Genomic DNA, 21,346 nt, shown 5'->3' with positions numbered 1-21,346 from the left:
CAAGTCGTAAGTTATTGTTAAAAAAAAGAAAATTAACTTCTTGTTGTGCCGAGTTGTGCTTTAGTGATTTTCAGATTGGTTGGTGCCACCTCATAATGGTAACAAGCTTGTTGCCCATCTGTGATATTGTAGGATTTAAATATAGTTGTATTTTGTTTCTGTTATGATCTGTTGAAAGATTCTCACAAGAAGCATGCAGAAAACATAACAGTAAGTCCCTTGTCCTATTTTAAGATACAGGAACCAGGCGATAATATAAAATGATTCAAAAAATAACGCCTCTCACTTTGTTTCTCTATTTATGATGGTTTATTGATTCTGATTTTGTTTTTTCTTTAAGATAGTTGATTACTAATCATTGTTAAACTAACAAAGAAGAAAAGATTAGAGAAGCTGTGCGCACATCTCTGCTCAAGCAAGCAAGATTAATCAACTTGGAGAAGTTACTCTAAAATATTACAATAAACATCAGTTCATTATCCTAGCTATGATGTTGTCATCACAGGTAGCCTGGTGTCTAGCATTAGCAATATTCTCCCTCCTGTCTTGCAGTACCTTCTGTAGGTCCTCTGGTCGACATGGGATTGCAAGGGCGCCCTTCTGTCTGAATCCATATTCCTCTTTAGCCTGCTCCAGTAAACCCAAGAATGCAGGATTAGTGAGGTAGCCCAATTCAATGACAAACCTTTTTGGTTCCTCACCCTTGACTGCAAAGACCACAAATTGCCCCTCTTTTACATCCTCTGGCACCATTGTTGCTACTTCAGTTTCTTCATCAAATCTAACATCAGTGAGATATGGCCACCTTGATTGCATTGAAATACCCTTCTGTAGCTTTTCAATGAAAAGCTTAAGCACCATCAAGCTAGTATTCCTCTCTTCTCTATTCTTAGCTTTAGACATCTCACTGTAGTACAGAAATTATTTGAAACGTAGAATCTTATCCTTTTTGTGAGCCTATTAAGGGACTTATACTGGGTGTTGAGGGAGGTGATAGTCATATAGAGGAAATTTCTCTGAAAGTCAGCATGGGTCTATTTAGTATGGTTGCAACTGTAATATCATTAATTGCAACATCTGATTTGTCATTTCCCCTGTTTTACTTTACATGTGGCGGGGTACTGAAAACGTGATGAGAATGGTCTTAATTTTTCATTCAAAAAGATATTTCGGCATGAGCTGAGTTAGATAATTGATTTTTCTTTTCTTTTTCTTTCTTTACCCACCTCCCGCCGACAAAGAGAGGAGTTAGATATTTGATTTACAGGAGTTATTTTGTAACAAAACAGGCTTGCTTCTTTTAATGTTTGTTTATCACAGGAAGTTATTGAAGTTCCAAAACCGCATTCATGTAGCTGGTCTGTGGGTTGGCCAAAAGATTTAGGCCTTTTGGTGTGATGCTGTTAAATGGTGTGTCCTTTTCTTTAGGATTGTTCAAAGGCTGTCTTACCCAGAACTAGAGTAGAGTAGAGTAATATCTTCTGTATTATAACTAATACAAGACATAATGATGATATCTATGATCAATAAATCTATTATAAGAATGAAGAGTTCTGGTTTTGAGCTGCAAGTATTCAATCTTTCCTTCATATATTACAAGTACTTTGCAAGCAATCATAGAAATCAACTCAAAATTATCATAAACATTTGTATAGTGGATGCCTTTTTTAGGTGTGAATGAAATTTCATAGTTGCCATTCAAATATTTGCTGAATCTCTCTGTTTGCAGTCATCAAAATACGAAGATGGAGAAAATTGAAGTTCTTTTATTATGTTGTTTTGGAACTTCTATAATTGTTTCAACATCTAACAAAAGATCAAATTAAGAAAATGTAGGTGAACATGGCTCTTAAATAGTTGTTCTGCTTTTCATTGGCTTCTGCACGGCAATACTCCTAGTTGTTTTTCTTTAATTTTTCTGATTGTAATTTTCACTTCCAAGGGGCTTTTTTGAAGTTCTCTCTCTCTCTCTCTCACACACACACACACACACGACACACCGTGGCATTTATGAAAATGTGAATCAGAAGAAAGTATTTTAGTTGGAGGAGATAGAGATTGAGTTGGGGCCATTGCATGTGCTGCTTTATCTCATCAATTAATTTGCTCCTTTGATATTAAAACCCTGTCAATATCTGCACTGATGGGGTCTACTACACTTTGAACAGCTAACACAGTAGAAGGTCCCTTCTTGTTGCCATTGCTTCCAGCTATTTCATGTCCCTTCCATTTTGTATCAAATTGTCCATGACCTACTTTTGATGGTTAGAGCAGCTAAGTCATTTTCAAAATACAATACTTGGTTTGCCCCATCTCTTACAACGTCGTCTAATAACTTTCTAACTCATTTACCTTGTTTATCATTGTCTCATCATTAACATCATCATTGTCATCATATTTTTTTTTTTGTCACGAAGGATATAAGGACCCCCTAGCAAGGCTAGCATACTAGACCCTTACTTCCCAAAAGGCCAAAAGGGGTTAAAGATTTAAGATTCAGTGGAGTCACGTGCTTGTGAATAAAAACTGCTCGATTGGCTACACTGAACAAGCAAGTTGCATGTAGTAAGCGTTTTGCAGCTTGCACCATTCAAAAAAGGCACAATGATAGTTTTTATAAATGAAAATTTACAAATACGGGCAGATAATGTACCCAATACAAGTTAAAATAAAAAGTAAAACGACTGTACTAGTAATACTTGCATGCTATTCTAGTGCTACTCAGCCTACTCTAGCCTTGGATTCGTTTAATCATTTCATCAGACGGTCTGCGTTCGAATCCGGTGCCGTGACCATCGCAGCAAAGGGAAACCTCGAGACCGGTTTTGCGGCTGGCGGTCCACGGCGGCACCGCTGCTCATCTCCAGTTGCCAACGCAATCTTTTAAGTTTTAACCCTAACTCCTTCGCATTTTCCGCCGTCGCGTCCCTAGAAAACACACCCTGAACCCGCCCCTTCACCACAACCCTAACTTGCATAAATTCAATCACGCATCAATTTTAGAGAGAGAAAATAAGTTACTACTGTTTCGGTGGGGGTGTTTGAATTGGGGGTTGTTAAGGAGGACATAGGAGATGAAAGAGGAGGTGAACCAGATCCGAGCAGAGGAGGAAGAGGAGGAGTAGAAAGAAGATTGCGATGGTGAGTTTCAAGAGAAGGAGAAGAAAGATGAAGACGATGAGGTAGTGGAAGAAGAGAAAGGTGGGTGAGTCGTCGTCTAGCATTTTCACTCGCTCTTCTCCATATCTCTCGATGGTTCCTTAATATCTGTGACTTCGAGGTTCGACGCTTCAATGGCGTCATCGTCAAATCTTCATATTCACAATTGAATTTGACGTTGATGCATACACTTTTCATTGGTGAATCATTCTTCTCTCAATTTCGAAAAGACCGACGTGGTATTCCTCCATTGGATTGTTCCCCATCAGGAATCTGAACCGTTCATTTGTGGGACCCAGACAATTTTACACCAAATTTATCCGTACAGGTGGTGGGGGTAGGTAAACCCTAGAAATTAGAAATCGAATCATGATTCATGACGACTGCAACTATGTAGCAAAACCCTAGGATTTGAGAGACGGGGAGAGAAATGACTGTGGTGATGCAGAGGTATGTGCTGAGGCTATTTATGTCCATCAAATACATAACGGCGAACGTGATGGACCGAAACAACGGGAGGATAGTAGCATCGGCGTCGACGGTGGAACACGCGCTCAAAGACGGTTTCGAGTGTGGCCGCGCCGGCAACGCGAAGGCGGCGGCCGCCGTCGGAGAGGTGTTGGCGATGCGGCTGAAGGTGGAGGGCCTTCACCAGGGGTTGGGCCGTGGGATTCACGCGGATGTCAACAAAGAGATTCAGAAAATGGGCCTCAAAAATAGTACTAAGGTTTGGGCTTTGGTTAATGCACTCAAGAACAACGGGGTTAAGCTCGTGCTCACTGATGGTTCTGATTCTGGACCAAGCCCGTGACTATCTGAGTCCAATATTGATGTCATGTTTGGGCTTTCACAGATAATTCATGTATTTGTTTATCGGAACTCTTATGTATTTATATATATATATTATATAATTCGTTGTATGATTGTGTCTTCGGGGTCGAAAGTCCTACCCACACATTCTACTAATTAATAGGACTCACAAAAATATGAGAAAATTGGTTCAAGTATGAAGGCAATTGTTCATGTTATTATTATATGCTCCCCGAGTCATTTCTAGAACTTGTAATATATAAGTCTAGGCCCATGGAATAATAGTAAACACGCGAACCTAGACCATTCTACATGTCTGAAATTAAAATATATTTTTACTTTGGATTTTTTGTTGTAAGCCTGTAACACATCCTTATTGTAGTTTGCCGTAAATTTTATTTCGAACACATTTATTTAAATTTCAATATAAGTTCTATGGGTCAATTCATAATAATTGTATTAAAAAAGGATTCAATTGTATTGAAACACCCTTTAATTTTTTTATTTTAACACACACAAATTATGTTTCAATACTTTTATTTTATAAGTTAAAATATAAAATAAATATATTAAAATACATTAAAAAATGCTGCTACCAGCCTACCAACCACACTATGGTAAGGGGCGTGGTGCAATTTTCAATCTTCCGTGTATTCATTCAACCAAACATTTAACGACTATTGGAGAGCTTTTCCACATCTACATGCAATAACTAAAGTCAAAAAGGAAACCTATTATTCCAAGAATTCAACTCTCATGACTCGTCGCGTTGAGACTGCAATCAAAAACAAACTTACTTTTGACGATCTATACATATATGTGTGTATATCTGTCCACTGTGTGTGTTCTCCGAGACATACTACCAATTCATGCGGTGTGGCTTTTGACCACATAAGAAAAAACGTGGGACGCACGTGGATTGTAAAAATGTAGTAAATAACACATTTAGTAGTCTCCATAACACATCAAACGTTTTCATGTTTTGACTATTAAAACTCCTATGAATAGTCCCTCTAATGGTAAAAAGGTTTGTTGACATTATTTGCTAAAAAGAGTCCTAACGCACGAGGTAGGCTTGCAAATTCAAACCTCAACACTGAGCCATGCGAGAATGACGTGGATTGGGACCCACTCACGTCCCCTTCATGTCTGGCTGCTACCTTGCGTATGCAATGATCCAAAACTAACCCGAACGCATTTCATACTATTAGACTAATACTGTATGAGAGACATACATACATGACCTATACTGTGTGTGTGTATATATATATATGTACAAATAGTATATAGCCTTCCATGCCCATCCTCATGCATTATCACATATGCCACACATGCACATGCATATATAGATGCCAACATAATATAATAACGATTTGTAACTCACCCACTTGGTGGCTGCTATATATATATATATATATAAGAAGTTTAACCCGTTTTCAAACCCTAGAAATAAATCCAAACCCATTTAATCAAATCAAACCATCAACTCTTTGTTGCATATAGTTAATTTCTGAGCCTAATTGTTTTCTAGAAGCCAAATTAAGGCATGGTCATGATTAGATTAACTAAGCAGGTTATATCTAATTAATAACTATCTAGAATATTCAGCACTAATTATTCAAATCTGTTGCCTAGCTTCATCAATGTCATGGTGGCAATATTCTTTAACATGCACCAAAGAGTTGATGGTTTGATTTGATTTGATTAAATGGGTTTGGATTTATTATATATATATAATATTACCACTTGTTTTGATAGAGTGGTTAGTATATCATTTTAGCAATCCTTCTCGATCGAAACTTCTTTTGATTCTTATTATACAATATTAATTAATGTCTGCCCCTTCATTTGTTTAAGTAATCTCGGGGAAAACTATAGTAACGCAAGTAGATTAGTAGAGTAAAATCCACTTAATTAGCCCACAGATCAATAACTTACTGTTCTGAAGCTATGCTGTAATATATATATATACCAGCTACTTTGTTGTAGAACTTTTTTTTACTGTTATATTTAATTAAGAAATTATGGAATTGCGATGAGAATAGAAAATTAGTTTTGTGTTGTACTATCTCGTTCTCTATCTCTTATCTTTAAAGGCTCTTGCATATTAATTTTCTGACTTTTCTTTCATATTTTACAGTACTTTGGCATGATGTCTTTGCCAAAAAAATAAAATAAAGAAAATGTTGGTGTGACATGTGAAACGATCGAGATTCTGAAAAGGTGCCCGCCCAATAACATCAACAACAATAATTGAAGTTATAGGCATCAAGTACAATAATTGAAGTTATTATGCCAAAATGATATATAAATAAATAAATAAAATGTTTAAAGTGAACTAAACCTACGTAACCAAAGGAAAAAGTGAGTTAATCTTCCAAATTTCACTACTCTTATCTTGAATGCAATAATTAATTCTAAAAATGACATCTGAGAAAAGTTGGTCACAAAAAGTTAATTTGATAATAGACCAATTTACCAAATGAAGAACTTCAAAAAAAAATAAGTGACTTTGGTTCATTAGAATGTTGCCAACTTAATTTTCTTGTAACGAGCTTATTATTTTTCTTAATATTAATTCAGAGAATTTCTGTAAAATTGAAGTATTAAAATGAATTGCCCAAAATTATATACTTTTTCAAATAATATATAAAAGATTCATGTTATGAGGAATGCATGGCATGTGACGAATAGATGAGCATGTTAAATTAATAATTTAATATTCATTCAGGATATAAAATGTAACTAAAAAATGTTAATTGGTTTAGTTTAAATTTAATTTCATTAGATATTGATTTAGGTTAGGTGGTGTGGCATGAATCGAACGTAAGCACCACCACTTCATCAGCTATAATCCAACTAAGAACAAGTTTTTATTTGGCTTACAGGGACTCTTAATTATTATTGTACATTAATGACATAATTGCAGATGTGGAGTCGCATTGCTACAGTTAATCGAGTCAGCTAATTGGGTAGCTGTCGAATCCCAATTGATGCAATATTAATCTGTCATCTCTCCAACATATCGAACTGTATGAAAATATATAATACCTAACAATATTTACACATCATGCATTATATATTGAATTCTGTGATGAAATCGAGTTCAAAAAGCAACACGGGTGGAGTATGCAGTGGTTCAAATCTTATAACATTACGGAGAATACTTAGCTATTTATCAGTGACTAGGGTGAAACTATCTATTCTTATGTAGTCTAATAACAAAATAACATATCACTTTTAATAATAAAATAATTCACACATTTTTTTATTTTTTTGGATTAATTATTGAATAAACGAATATTGTGATTTTAGATGTGAATTATTTTATTATTAAATATGATGTGTTATTTTATTATTGGACCAAATAAGAGGGAGTAGCTTCACCTTGCTCACAAGTAAATAACTAAACATTATCCTAGTATCATACATGCGCGTGTGTGAATCATTCTATTCATGACAATTCTATATTGCCGACTTTAGCACAACCCTAGTGTAGGTGTAAATCATTCTATTCATGACAATTCTATAATGCCGACTTTAGCACAACCCTAGTGTAGGTCCATCGTAAAATGGCAGGTTCTGAAGCATGGTTTCAACTGTATTAGGCCAAAAAAAAAAAAAAGGTTTCTCAAGTGACATTTGACAAACTCGACTTGACATAAATACATATATACATATATAGTCCCCATCTTTCCCTTGGACGATTATGGTTCTTGGATGAACTTGCCCGCGTGATCTATAACTAAATGTGAACGTATATATGTGTCATGTTCAGACCTAAATTTCATAAAAAATGTTGTTTTGTTTAAATAACTTTTTTGAGCATAATAAATAGTCATATATTCGAAATTACTACTAGCTAATATATAGTTTTACTTACCAATTTTTATCGTATCATGTATCTGTTAACTTGTGTACGTAGTTTTCTTAATTATAAACATAAATCTTAATGTGGCTCTAAGAACGAGTTAATAGCCAAAATTTCCTTTAATTAGTTGCTTAGCCTTTATATTCATGAAGGGGCAGAGTCACCTTTGGTTTTTTTGGTGAGACCATAGTGTACTAAGATTTCATATGTAGCTATTTGAAGCTTTTAAAGGTCATTTGATCTTGGAGAAATGAGGAAAAAAAGAGAGCATGCATTATGATAATTAATATGAGGAGGTCGTGTAAGACACCATGTCATGGCATTATTTAAAAAAAAAAAATTAATGTAAAATACAAACTCGATCTTTAATTATTAGAAAAATATGTTCATTATTATTATTATTTTTTATCACAAACAACAAACAAATTTCCTTCAGTTTTGTCTACTTGAATATTCCATTGCCGGATCCTAGTAGGCACCGACTATCCTGATGTACTGCTTCACACAATTTTTTAAATCCGTCGGACCGTCTCTATCTCCAAATATGTATTCTTATCAGAAAATGATACATACTTCGAATTGGGAGGATGCCACTACGCTCCTACTCACATACTCAATTCAGCGGATGCATCACTGCTCATCCTTATTTTGATAGAATTTATGGAGTTATTTAAGATAAATGCTTTTAAGCTCCGTTTGTTTGGACTTAAAATATTTTTTTTAATTTTTTGGTATTTGATTGTCGTAAAATATGTATGAAAAAAAATATATTAAAATTTAACAAAAATAACTTATTCATCAATTTTCAGCAAGTTATTTGACATGTTTCGCACGATGGATTCGACCTCAACCTCGACGTAAACCTTTGCCAAACACCGAAAAAGTAAAAATAAAAAAATATTTTACCTAAAAAATATATATTTTTAAAAAAATATATTTTACGTTAAAACAAACGGAGGGATTTGCACTAGAATTCTCAGCTGAACAATATTTATTTGCATCTACATGATATAATAGAGATGCTTTTGAAGTCGAGGATCTGTCCTGAAATTCTCGGGCCGAATAGCGTTCATTTGCCTAATATAATAAATGAGATTCATGTTGAGTATCACTTCATTATGCTCGAAGATTTCAATGCAATTAGCACAAGTCTTTATTTAATTATGTTACTTTTTGTAAAATTCAACAATTTTTTTGCATGGACCATAACAGATTCTATTTCTTAGACAAAAAAGAAAAAAAAAAAAAAAAAAAAAAAAAATGCTTAGGATTAAGATTAAATATAACTATATTACTATTTGGGAGCTTATGAGATGATTTATAATTTTTCTCTAACATTTTTTTTTTTATTGTAAAAAGTGTTAGAAGTTTAATTAGTAAATGCAAAGAGTCATTGTTATTAACATTAACCTACTATATTATTATGGAGGCATCAATTTTTCCCCACTTCACAGTTCTCTCTTTCCTTTCCAGCTAAATTATGACACAAAACAACACATTCACATATTGACAACCAAGTCAAAACACTTCAAAGTCTTAGAATTATTTGTCTAATATTACTTTCAAGCCCACAAACTACATTGGACTATCCCATTATGCCACCGAGAATTTAGGTCACAACACACGTTGGCCTATTGACAAATAATTATACATTAAAAAATAATAATAAAAAAACCCACCTGTGTGTCATTAATTTGAGAAATAATCCAATCACATGTGTTAACATGATGGTGCTAACTCCACTACCACCACATTCAAATGATACGGTACCTGAACAAAATCTTTATACTAAAACAATTGGACAAAATAAAAAGGGACCACATGATAAAGAAACAGTCCATGCGCAGCCAACACTAGGCTACAACATTATTCACCATCTTGATTTGGAAATCTTGCATTCATATATTAATAAATACCACAAAATTGAATTTAATTTATAACCACCGAGTTAGAAACAAACAAGTTAAGGAAATAATAACCATACCTAATAAATAAATGAAACTGTTTATATCAAATGTCCTCATGGACCTCATCTACACATATTCTTGTATATACTCAAACTTTGCATATACTTAATTAATTGCTTCCTCGCTATATGCTTTATGATTTACAAGTGGAAAATGGTTCTTTAACCGGACTTCATCCGAAGTCCCAGGCAGGACCATTTATATCGAGGAAGTCCTCGGCCTATGTAGCAAAGTCTTTTACAATATTGACCTCCTCATCACCACTTGCATAGAGTTACATCACAGAACATGCATTAGGATTCTCGTCACTGAACATTTGAGGGGCATGAGTCGGGTACGGAGGCAGGTATGATGGTGGATAGTTCACAACATGAGTCGGGTATGATGGTGGATAGTCCATGCCGTAACCCTGATTGGCATATCCTTGATTAAATTGGGGTACAAGATCACCATAACCCTCATTAATGTAACCATGATTATATGCAAGTGCAGGTGCACTATAATACGAGTACTGAGGGTGGTACCCATGGTACTCCATTTTGTTCACCTCAACCTTCGGCTCCTCCTTCTTGGTCGCATCACCACCACCGCCACCAGCGGCCTTTGCCTCGCCTTCTTTCTTGTCACCGCCTCCATCGGCTTTCTTAGCTGGTGCATTTTCTTTTTTGTCACCACCGCCTTCTTTTTCCTTCTTCTCACCGCCTCCATCAGCTTTCTTAGCTGGTGCATTTTCTTTTTTGTCACCACCACCTTCTTTTGCCTTCTTCTCACCGCCTCCATCGGCTTTCTTAGCTGGTGCATTTTCTTTTTTAGCCGGGACAACCTCCACACTCCTCTTCAATTTGTCTTTCAATTTAGTGAGCTCCTTCACGTCCATTGACCCCTTCACCATGACCAAATCCTTCTTGCTTTCTGCGGTCACCGACTCTACACCTGATCATGGTACCATTTAATCACCACATATGAAGACGAGTGTGTGAATTATTTGTTAAAAAAAAACATGTAAAAAGACGTCACAATGAAAGGAAAATGATATTTGACCCAACAATTATTACCAAGTTGTCTCAGTAATGTTATAGGTCAGAATTAATGATGCATTATTTCAAATTAAAATGTGACAGAGGAATTAATTAATATCAATTAGATAAGATGATTACATATGCATGTAGCATAGTTGATTAAATTAATATATTTCAAACAAAATTATCTAATAAATGATTTGATTAAATTAAATAAAAGGTTGGGAATTTTTACCTTTAATTTTCGATATGATTCGTTTTATTTTATCTGTACATTCGTCACAATGCAACCGAATCTTCAAAGTCACCGTACTTGCGGAAACCTACACAACAACCGCCACAAATAAAAAATTAAACAATAAAACAAAATTAGTTGAAAACTTAATACAAAACTAAATTAATCTAAGCATCAACTAACAAGTAATACAAGTTTGTGGCTCAAATTAATACTCTTGTACAGAAAATGTTTCACAAAAATCATACTTCAGACTTGGGAAACGCTAACATGCGCTGTATGCGCCAGTGCAATTTAGACAGAATCCTGTCGGCAAACCCACGGGCTCATATAGCGCATGTTAGCCAGGAGCATGACAATAGACACACGGGCGCAGGTTAGAAGGTTACCGCTTTCTTGTCGTCAGCTTTTTTCTCTTCGGGCTTCTTATCGCCCGCCGGCTTCTTGTCGTCAGATTTTTTCTCTTCGGGCTTCTTATCTCCACCGCCACCAGCGGCGGCGGCATCCTTTTTGGGCTGAGGAGAGACGATTTCCACCTTCTGTTTGGTCTTCTCTGCCACTCTATCTCTAAGTTTGGCCGGATCCACCTTCCCCGTCACCGTCAGTTTGCCGCCCCCAACGTCCGCCTTCACGCTCTCAACACCTGAATTCATCCACCAAGCAAAATGTCAGAAAATTGAATTTATCAAAACTACTAGGAAATATTTGAGCATCAAATGCGGATCTAAATTTAGTTCCTCTTGAGCTCAGAAAAGCTTTCATTCTTCACATTTATAACCGAAAAACAGATTTAATTTATTGATTGATAAAAATTTAGATGATGTATAGTATAGTGTGTCCTTGTGTATAAATTGATACAAATATATATAAATTGTTACCCTCAAAATGACGAACTGATCGTTTGATTTTCCTGGCACAGCCTTCACAATGCATGTCAATCTTCAAGACGACGGCGGAGCCGGCGTCGGCCTTCTTCTCTCCATCACTTTTTGGTGCATCTTTCTGGAACAGAAATAAAATTAAAGAAACATTTAGCGACTAATTGTACCTAAAATTGTGATGAAAATTTAATTAAATGGAAGAGTTGGGAAAATTAGAAGACTGTTCAGGGACTAACCTCTCCCATTGTCTTTGTTTGGAGTTTTATTAAGTATGGGTATGGTTTAGGTTGGAATGAAATGGAACTGGTTTGGAGTAAGAGAACGGCAGCAGGGATGGGTGTTATATAGAGTGGGTTAGCTGCGGGCTATATGAATATTATAATATTATACTATATATCATGTGCGGGTAAAGCTGGTCAAAATGTGCATGTATGAATGTATGTGTCTGTAAATATTTGGTCAAATGTGTGTGTTTATGTATGTATGGTCGTTGGATGGGGGCAATGAGTCTAATGATGACGACGATGATGATGGGCAGCCGCCGGATTAGATTAACGGTTTCCTTTGTACGACGGCGACTAATGAACTGAAGTTCTGGAATGACTGAATTACCCCCTCACTACTTTGAAAAAATTAGCAAATCGAGATATATTTATGTAGTTCAAAGAACAACTATCTACAACCTTCTTTCTCGCCCAAATTCAACTCATACTTTACAATTGTCTCTTTCTTTCTCTACTTCTCTATTTATAAAGTTTTTAAATTTCAATTCCTACATGAATTCCACAACTTCACTATAAAAAGTTACCAAATAAATCACAATTCTAAAATAAAGTATTCCAAACAAAAATGAAAACTAATTTTAATTTCAAGCCACAAACCCAATTGGCATCAACCTAAGCGAATTTTAATTTTAATTTTAATTTATATATTTTTTGAAATATACAATATATATATAAATTCAATTATTTTAATTGTAAAAAAGGTTAAAATTGATCATCGTTTAGTCTATATAATAATTGTCACGGTTCTTAAAAATTCCCTCAATTATTATTTTGGTAAAAAATTAATAATAATAATACTTCACCGGTTCACTCCCATTCACAATTGGGGTGTTTTATCTTTTCCCACATGTAAATAAAGATAAAAAGAGTAATCTTTACTTATGTTATATATACAACAAAATTAGAACTGCAACTTGGCATGTTGTAAAGGCAGTGGATGTTTAACCCGTGATATAAAACATAGGGATGTTCATTTGGTCCCAAATTCGTGGAATCAATTCAATCTAAATTTAATCCCTGATAATTGAATTAATTTTTTAATCTCACAGTTGGATTACAAATTAATAAATAATGAATTCGCAATTCAAGAATGAGTTAATGAAGTAGGGTAAAAAAAAACTAAATATGTATTTTCTTTATTCTTTTATTATTTTAACAATTTCACAAAATAAGGAGTGAACAAAAAAATTAAATATGCCTTTTCGAAAGATTTTTTTTTTTTTTTTTTTGAAGTATGGATAAATTTTGAAGCCTGCCTCAGTTTATTAATCTAGTAGGGATATGATTTAGGGGTGTACAAAGAACCTGTGAAATCGATGCTTCAGTACCGATTTTGATTCCAAGAATAATTATATATACATATTGATGCCTATAATAAGATAATATAAAATAAAGGCTTAAGTGCAAAAAAAAAAAAAAAAAAATTGCTATATAAAAAAATGTGCAAGAAATATCTCTATTAAAAAGAAAAAAAAAAATGTATATAAATCCTTGTATTATTCATCTTTTGAGCAATTTGCTCCCTATTGAATGGATTAGTTGAAAAAAGAACAGTTGGTTTCAAAAGTGCCACTTTCAACAGTGCCACTTTGTGTGGCTACTAATTTTGTATATGTTTGAACCCTAAATGGGTTTGTTTGGATGTGCTGGAAGAAACTCTCAGTGTATAGCCATAGTTTATTTTTCTAAAAAAATATATATTCTCTCTAAAATATCTCCCCACCTCGATATTCTCTCTAAAATATTTTTTGTGGCCGACAATATTATCTCTCTTTTTATTTTATTTTTCCTCTAAAATTTTTCTATCACTGCCAATATTATCTCCTCCCTATATTTTCTTATAAATGAATGAGCCTCCCTTAATTGTATATTTATATATAATAATAATAATTAAATAAATAAATTTGTTTTGACACAAATTGTTATTAGATGAACTTAGGATTTCTATCAAAATTAAAATTTTGATCTAGTTACTCCTTGGCTAGACACAAACTCAAGCAACACATTTTTTTTTAAATTGTTTATTTTATTTTATATTATATAATGTCAATATTTTTATCATTTTCTATTCTTTATAATAAACAAGCACAAGGCTTTAACATCACGCGAGACAAACTTTTTGAGTTTACCATTAACTTTTTTTTCTTTTTTTTTCCGTAGTCGGTTTACTATTAACTTTTTCAAGCACAATTTCTCAAAAATCATTGATAAGTGGGATAAAATGCAGTTAAAAAAAATTATATTATTGATAAGTGTGATTGACATGTAGTTAGTGACTTAGGCCTATAAATTTTTATTTTTAGCAACTAGATTTATACATAGATATTCTTGATGTATTGGAAGGAAAATGGTTCAATTTGGTAAAAGGTCACTAGACACCCACATTCCAATTTGTTTTAAATATTGAGACATTGATTTATAATTCTTATACTCTTATGTTATGACTTTAAGGGTAATATCGGCATTGGTAGGGATCCAGGAGATAAGTTCTTGAGATTTCGCTTTTGAACTGCACTCCTGACTTGAATGGTACATATATTGTGGAGCTGATACACGTACTCTATGAAGAAAAAAAAAAAAATTACTGTTATGTTATGACTTTAAGGGTAATTTTGATATTTTGTCTTTTGTCCCTTTTTTTTCTTCTAATGATAAAGTAAGGTTAATTTATTAATTTTATCACCAAAGTTATGATTTATCCTTATTTGCACAAATTAAAAACAGCAATGGGGTTTTTCCGAACAATAGGGGATAATTGCGCATTTTGCATATTATGAGGAGGTTAAAAAAAAAAGGGAATCGGAACTATGGAATCGGTTAAGAACCGAAATGAAAACCCTTCCCAATGGTTTCGTTTATGGTTCCAAATTTTTAGGAGCCGTTGGAAACGGTTCTAAACCCCGTTCACCTAGCTCCAGAGCAATAAATTATTTTTTTTTTCCCTTGGATCAATTCATTATCTTTGTGAATAATAGCCAATTACAAAAGATGGGGTTTAACAATTTCCACAAAAATTGGTTGCCAACCTACAATATTCCCACAAGAATGAGAAAAATAGCTAAATTCTAGCTCTTGTTAAATCTAAGACCTATTTCAATTCTATTACATTTCTTTTCAACAATCTATGTGCACACAAAAACCAAAGATCATAGCATAGTGATTCTTTATTGCCTTCCAAAATAAAAAATTATTATTTTTCAATATAAGGAACAGAAGAAAAAAAAAATATTTGCAGAGGAAGAATAACTTTAGCCACAAAAGGAAAATTAAATTTTTGACAAACTCTTTACAACATATCAATAAAGTTGTGAACAAACTCACTCTCTGTGACTTCACTTATTTTCATGCTTTATAAATTTTATTATTTATTTGGTGCTAACTGCTAAGGCGCGCTGGTCACAAGGAAATTCGTCTTAATTACCCAAACAAAAATAAAAATAAGATAAATAAAACAAAACAAAACAAAACGGAACTTCCCTGCCATTATAATATTTAGAAAATAATAATAATCAACTGTTGTAGAACTCTGATTGTGCCTATTATTAATGTATTTGCTTCTAAATTCATTTTGAATACTTTTTGACAAAATACTACTTAAATGAACCCAAAGAAGGCATTTATATTGCTTGTGCTCGTGTATATGCTAAATATATATATATATATATATATATATATATATATATGACATGGGTGCATATATATATATATATATATATTGCTACTAGCTAGTTACGTATCCTAATGAAGTTTGTGTTTTTCATGGCATTTAAATGAGTGCGTTTTGTGGAAGGTCGTTGGAACGTCTTTTGATTGAGTTCAATTAGCGATGGAGTTGGTCAACATTTTGATTCTTTAGATTTTGAAATCTTAGATCCATTAAAGTTCCAAAGGCGTAGAACAGTTGGTTAAAGGTGTAACACTTTATAAAGCTACACACATACAAATGTGTGAATTTGTATTGAGTCATTCAAGAATAGTTCTTGTTTTGTGTTCTTTGCATAATTTTGCTTTCTAGTCGTTCCAGCTCGTAAAAACACAAAAGCCACTCCGATTGACCTGAGTTCATTGGCGTTGGACGGTTAACATTCCCATCTAAAACTAGGAAATGAATCATTAAAAATGAAAATGAAAAACAACATTTTACCAAGAAATGAAGAAATCCTTCCTGACCCCACCAATCTGCCCACTTGAATTTCCCCAAAAAAAAAAAAAAAAAAAATCCACTTGAATCATGTCATTGCTTAGCCAGTTAAGATGTCACTGTGTGGCAAGACAAATTAGATACATAAAATATTGTGAAAATGCAGACAAAGTAGACATCATGTAAAGCTGGCAGCTTCGGCTGCGTATATGTAAGTTGAGAATTCATAGTATTGTTATGTTAGCATCAAATATATGTATCACCATGTCTCTCACTTGCAATCTGTGTATCCAATCAACAGAAGAATTGGGTACAATCAATTGGGTAGCTAGCACAGTCTATTATCCACAACTCCACTGGCACTGATGGTCTGGAAAGGACAATTGGGTCCCAACCAGAATTAGCACCATCAAATTGACCTAACTCATAAATGCCTTGTGTCATCACTGATGCAATGAATTACCAAAAGTCAAATAAATAAAACATAAACATGCCTATCAATACCACTACAGTGCTCAATTCCATTGGCACTCCTCTTGAATAAATTGCATGAAAAATGGGGATGATAAGCCACACAAGCAACCATTGTCCAGTCGTAGAGAATTACGATTGAAAAGCATTGCAGGTGTGTGTTTTGTGTGTAAAACACTGCAGGTGTGTGTGTATTGTGCGTATTTCAATCATAGTGATTTGTGTTTCATTAACTTGTTTAACTAAATACATCAAATAAGTATATTGTATTCATGTTAGAATTTATCAATTTAGCTGAACTTGTAATATTCATATGTTATTTGATTCATTTATTAAACGAATTACGCTATAACTATTTTATTCTTATAATAATTATGTGATGTTTATATTGTGTTAAATATAAATTTTTTTTTATTTATATTACTACCTCTATTTTTGTTAAAATTTTTATAATGCCCCCCACTCAATTTATAAAAATACCTCACTTCATGTTCATGTCCCTATTGATTTTTTTGATTTTAAAAGATAATTATTTATCTTTTTCACTCCATAATCGATTCTCTCAAACACACTCATATTTTCTTTCAATTTTTTAAAATATTCACAATATATTCTTGCACTAGTTGATATTTTTAAATCAAAAAAAAAGTAAAGTAATCAATTCTTTATTTCATCACTTTCTACTAACCTACTTTGTGGTATTCTAAGAAATAAGAGCCGAAATGGAAGGGCTATTTTGTCATCTTAACCATTGCGGCATAGGATAGTACAGGTACACTCTTTATGTTAACATCAACTCTGAGGTGACATAGTGGACTTTTATGTCATTTTGTGGGGGCAACCTAAACCATCAATGGTCCCCATATCCTTGACGAGGGAGGAGTGAGCCCTCTTCTTTCTTTCATTCCCTGAATTCAAATTCAAATTCAACTTTTCAATGCTTACTGGGAAAAACAATATATTAAAATCAAATTTGGATGTGCGTTAATAAGTATAAACAAATTAAAACTTCGCTTGCTTCACGGAAACAAAAATTGAAATAGTCAATTAATGGATTTATTATTATTATTATTCTAATTAATGGATACTTCATTTTCCACCAACTTTCTTCGCCTTTCCGTGTGCAGGTAAAATTTGTAATTTTGTTTGGAAGAAAGAATGGAAGAATGTGGGAAGATAGAAGAAACTTTGTTTGTTTGATCGAAAGAGATGAGGAAACTATAAGGGATGAAACATCACCTTAACCTATTTTTTAGGAAGTCTTTTATCCGTCTAAAATTGAGTGAAAGAGAAGAGAGAAAACCAAAAAAAAAAAAAAAAAAATTAGAGAGTTACCTACAAATATGTAATATAAATTTTAATTTTTAATTACTTACAAAATAACTTGTTAAAACCTTATTGAAATTCTCTCACGTGTAATAAGGGTATATTGGTAAAAATTTATAAAAAATCTCATTCTCTTCCATCCAACTAAAATAAATAAATAAAAAAAAATCATTCCGTTCATCCTTTCTACAATATTATATCCAAAAAAATAAATTAATAGAAATTTCTTCTCATTTCGGAATTCCATATTGGAGCCACAGAGATTAGTTTATAATTTTAAAAATAATGTAATTTTAATTTCCCCTCCAATATTATAACAAAATATTGGACCCAGTACATGTATTTCACATAAAGAACGTTTTCTTGTCAATTGCCAAATTTTCAAAGGTCAAATTACAGAATCATTTTATTCAATGCATGGATAGAAATTCATGACCACATTCCAAGTTCCTACGTAGATAAAAAGCAACATAGATTTTAAGAACAAAAACCACCCAGCTCTTTTAGAGGCTGTTATTATATTGATTTAAACAAAAAGTTGTTTTTCAGTGAAGGGCAATCTTGTAACTTTAATAAATTTGCTACCACTTAAAATAAGGTTAGTTGGTAGAATGTTCTTGCATTAAAATAATTAATTTTGTTATCCAATCCCACTGACATAGTATCATTGTTGCATTAACATTATTGACATTAGTAACTTTGGTCCTATATGTGACACTTGATTTTCATCGTTTCCCATTAGGCTTAGAGAACCAGTCACTTACTAGTGAACGTTAGTAAGTCTATACGGTAAGATCTCTTTTATTTATATAAAATATTAATTTTGTTATTCGAGCCTGGGACAACATTATAGGTCCATGTTCGTTCTGCCTTAATTTTTGTCGCCAAAAATAAATAAATAATAATAATAATAAGGGTAAAGTGTAAAAAAAACCCCTTTAATTATTGGCCATTTTGCTAAAAACTCCCCTGATCTACTAATTTGACATATAACCCCCCTGAACTAATCAATTTGGTGCAATTAACCCCGTCCGATGATACGCCAGTTGAATTTGACCGTGAAGGCGCACATGATGGGTCACGTGAGAATCCAAATTGCTTTAAATGACCATACAACCTTTTACCTTTACACCCAAAACCACTTAAAACACCCAAACATACCCTTATGCTAACTACACACTGTTCATCGTCAATAAAACAGATGATACCATCACTACCATCCGGTCCGTCCCCACAACTACACCTTTGACAGCGGCTTTGCCCAGCGACTCTAATCAAGTCCTTCATGAATGAAATTATGGTATCTCCCTTGTCGTCGTCCTCCTGAAATGCGTCAAGTTAAGCCCGGTTATCTGTGCCGTGGTGAGTCCGGAGCGAGTGGGCGAGTTCCAGTTTGGGGACCCAGGTCGTTGTGTTGATCTCGGCGGCGTTATTGGTCCGGAAGATGCAGTTCTTCCTTTTGTCACACAGTTCATCCGATTCAGGGCTGATTTTGACGATTTTCCAGCATTCATGTAAGTGTTCATACTACTAATGCTGTGAATACCGTTTAAGGAACACTGTTTGTTTGTTTCCGAGAATATGTAAATAAAAATAACAGTGTGAGCTTTACAACAGGTTCTTTGTGATTGTAAATTCCATTATACGTGCTTATTTGGCTCTCTCTGGCGCTGTCCATATTCCACATTGTGAGGAGCAGTGCACGACCCAGTAGGATATTCTTGATCTGCTTTGACTCGGTAATTCCTTGGAGACATAGCTAAACTTCAGTTTAATGAAAATTTAATAAAAAGACCTATTGAACTTATTGAAGAGAAAGGTTTTACACTATACAAAAAAAAAAAACAAACCAGGAGAAATCTATTTAGTTCAAAAGTTCATTAATTTTTTCAAAGTTGCCTTCTGCATGTCTACTATGTCCTAACAAAATTTGATGCTGTGAAGGCAATGTTGGCTCTTTTAACGGCTGGAGCTTCAGCAGCTGCAGCGATTGTGTACCTAGCACACAAGGGCAATGCAAAAGCAAACTGGTTTGCCGTCTGCCAACAATTCCAATCCTTCTGTGAGCGCACTTCTGGCTCTTTGATCAGATCCTTTGGAGGAATTCTTGTGTTTATACTGTTAATCTTGTTGTCCACTGTAGCCCTTTCTCGAACTTGACGTGAGATGATCAGTCACCCACTCTTCCAATCACTCATGCTCATCAGTGCATCTGTGTATTTCTTTTTCACGTGTGTCTATTCCAATTTGTTTGTAAGAGTGAATGTCAGTGGCTCTTGTCATCTGTTTTTCTATATCTACGTTTGATTTGAATTTTGGAATGATATATTGGGAAATCTTCTGGAAAAAAGTATTTGTCTCTCAATATTCATCTTGTTCAGAGCAATGTGTCGCCCACCGCCGCCATCGATTGCAGCAGAATTAGGTTTCGCCGCTGCGTCACCGTCGCCTTTCTTCTTCTCTTTTGGCGGCAAATAGATCCTCGGCTTATTCGACATCTTGAAGTTCAATCCTCGCAGAGCGCCATGGATTCACAAGGCACAAATTTACAAAATTTTTGGATGCCGTTGAGGCCGTCGCCGGTCTATAGGAGGGTGCCGTCGGGGAGGAACTGAACCAAAGAGCACCACGTGTCGGTGAGGGTCGGATTTGGTTGGTCTGGAGGTTCAAGGCGACAGAGATGGGCCGATTGGATTGATCCACACACATCCATCGAAGCCACCATCTGAAGTTGTGTAACTTGTCGTACGCGTGTGAAACACTTGGCAATTTTATATAAGGGATAAAATTGTCTTTTACTATTTCTGTTTACACCAATTGGTCGGAGATGTCACATTAGGGGTTAATTGCACTAAATTTAATAGTTCAAGGGGACAAATTGTAGTTCAGGAGAGTTAAAATTGAAGAGGGTTTTTTGCACTTTACCCTAATAAAAATAATAATCCTTTTTAGGTCACTTCAGAAGATTATAACTTTACTCATTGACAACCAGCCAAGTAAAGTTTATGAACTAGCTATGTGTTAAGCTAAGCATTTGCCTAATGGAATGGTTCACATTGCATACACCTATATTCACACCTCCATTGTGCCTCATGCCAATCACTTAGCCAGGCATTGTTTATTGATTTATACAAAATATACCCATATAGATTTATATTCTCACATAAACTTCAATATTTTAT

At 34.1% G+C, this 21,346-nt stretch overlaps 3 protein-coding genes, 1 long non-coding RNA gene and 1 pseudogene across 4 annotated transcripts; 3 read left to right on the top strand and 2 right to left on the bottom strand.

The window, feature by feature from the left end:
* Window positions 1-384: 384 nt before the first annotated feature.
* LOC132293398 (auxin-responsive protein SAUR32-like) lies at window positions 385-1,007 on the bottom strand. The gene has a single exon (XM_059790858.1). It carries the CDS (start codon window positions 901-903, stop codon window positions 469-471), a length of 435 nt encoding a protein of 144 aa, XP_059646841.1. The 5' UTR covers window positions 904-1,007; the 3' UTR covers window positions 385-468.
* Window positions 1,008-2,563: 1,556 nt separating this feature from the next.
* Window positions 2,564-4,368, top strand: LOC132293396 (uncharacterized). The gene has a single exon (XM_059790856.1). It carries the CDS (start codon window positions 3,590-3,592, stop codon window positions 3,968-3,970), a length of 381 nt encoding a protein of 126 aa, XP_059646839.1. The 5' UTR covers window positions 2,564-3,589; the 3' UTR covers window positions 3,971-4,368.
* A 5,435-nt stretch (window positions 4,369-9,803) lies between these two features.
* On the bottom strand, window positions 9,804-12,367 carry LOC132293395 (heavy metal-associated isoprenylated plant protein 6-like). Its single transcript, XM_059790855.1, has 5 exons — window positions 12,179-12,367; window positions 11,940-12,063; window positions 11,451-11,704; window positions 11,062-11,149; window positions 9,804-10,740 (listed from the first exon to the last, which is right to left on the bottom strand). Exons 1-5 carry the CDS (start codon window positions 12,185-12,187, stop codon window positions 10,082-10,084), a joined length of 1,134 nt encoding a protein of 377 aa, XP_059646838.1. The 5' UTR covers window positions 12,188-12,367; the 3' UTR covers window positions 9,804-10,081.
* Window positions 12,368-16,844: 4,477 nt separating this feature from the next.
* LOC132293394 (uncharacterized) lies at window positions 16,845-18,172 on the top strand. Its single transcript, XR_009477829.1, has 2 exons — window positions 16,845-17,021; window positions 17,966-18,172. It is a non-coding gene; the product is annotated as an uncharacterized LOC132293394 (long non-coding RNA).
* Window positions 18,173-19,457: 1,285 nt separating this feature from the next.
* Window positions 19,458-21,152, top strand: LOC132293393 (casparian strip membrane protein 1-like; annotated as a pseudogene).
* Window positions 21,153-21,346: the final 194 nt, after the last annotated feature.

Source organism: Cornus florida, unplaced genomic scaffold (assembly GCF_030987335.1).
Source record: "Cornus florida cultivar Cherokee Brave unplaced genomic scaffold, ASM3098733v1 CherokeeBrave_3.0.0_Hap2_Chr02, whole genome shotgun sequence".
NCBI lineage: Eukaryota > Viridiplantae > Streptophyta > Magnoliopsida > Cornales > Cornaceae > Cornus > Cornus florida.
Note: the sequence above shows the minus strand (reverse complement) of the source record. Positions and strands in the feature narration are given on the sequence as shown.

What these genes read in the sequence shown, in the direction of transcription:
- LOC132293396 (XM_059790856.1), top strand. Translation starts at nt 3,590, where the DNA reads ATGACTGTGGTGATGCAGAGGTATGTGCTGAGGCTATTTATGTCCATC.
- LOC132293398 (XM_059790858.1), bottom strand. Translation starts at nt 903, where the DNA reads ATGTCTAAAGCTAAGAATAGAGAAGAGAGGAATACTAGCTTGATGGTG.
- LOC132293395 (XM_059790855.1), bottom strand. An exon ending in ATCAGTTCGTCATTTTGAGG is followed by an intron (nt 11,705 to 11,939) that starts GTAACAATTTAT and finishes GGATGAATTCAG; the next exon opens with GTGTTGAGAGCGTGAAGGCG. An exon ending in AATCATATCGAAAATTAAAG is followed by an intron (nt 10,741 to 11,061) that starts GTAAAAATTCCC and finishes TACCATGATCAG; the next exon opens with GTGTAGAGTCGGTGACCGCA.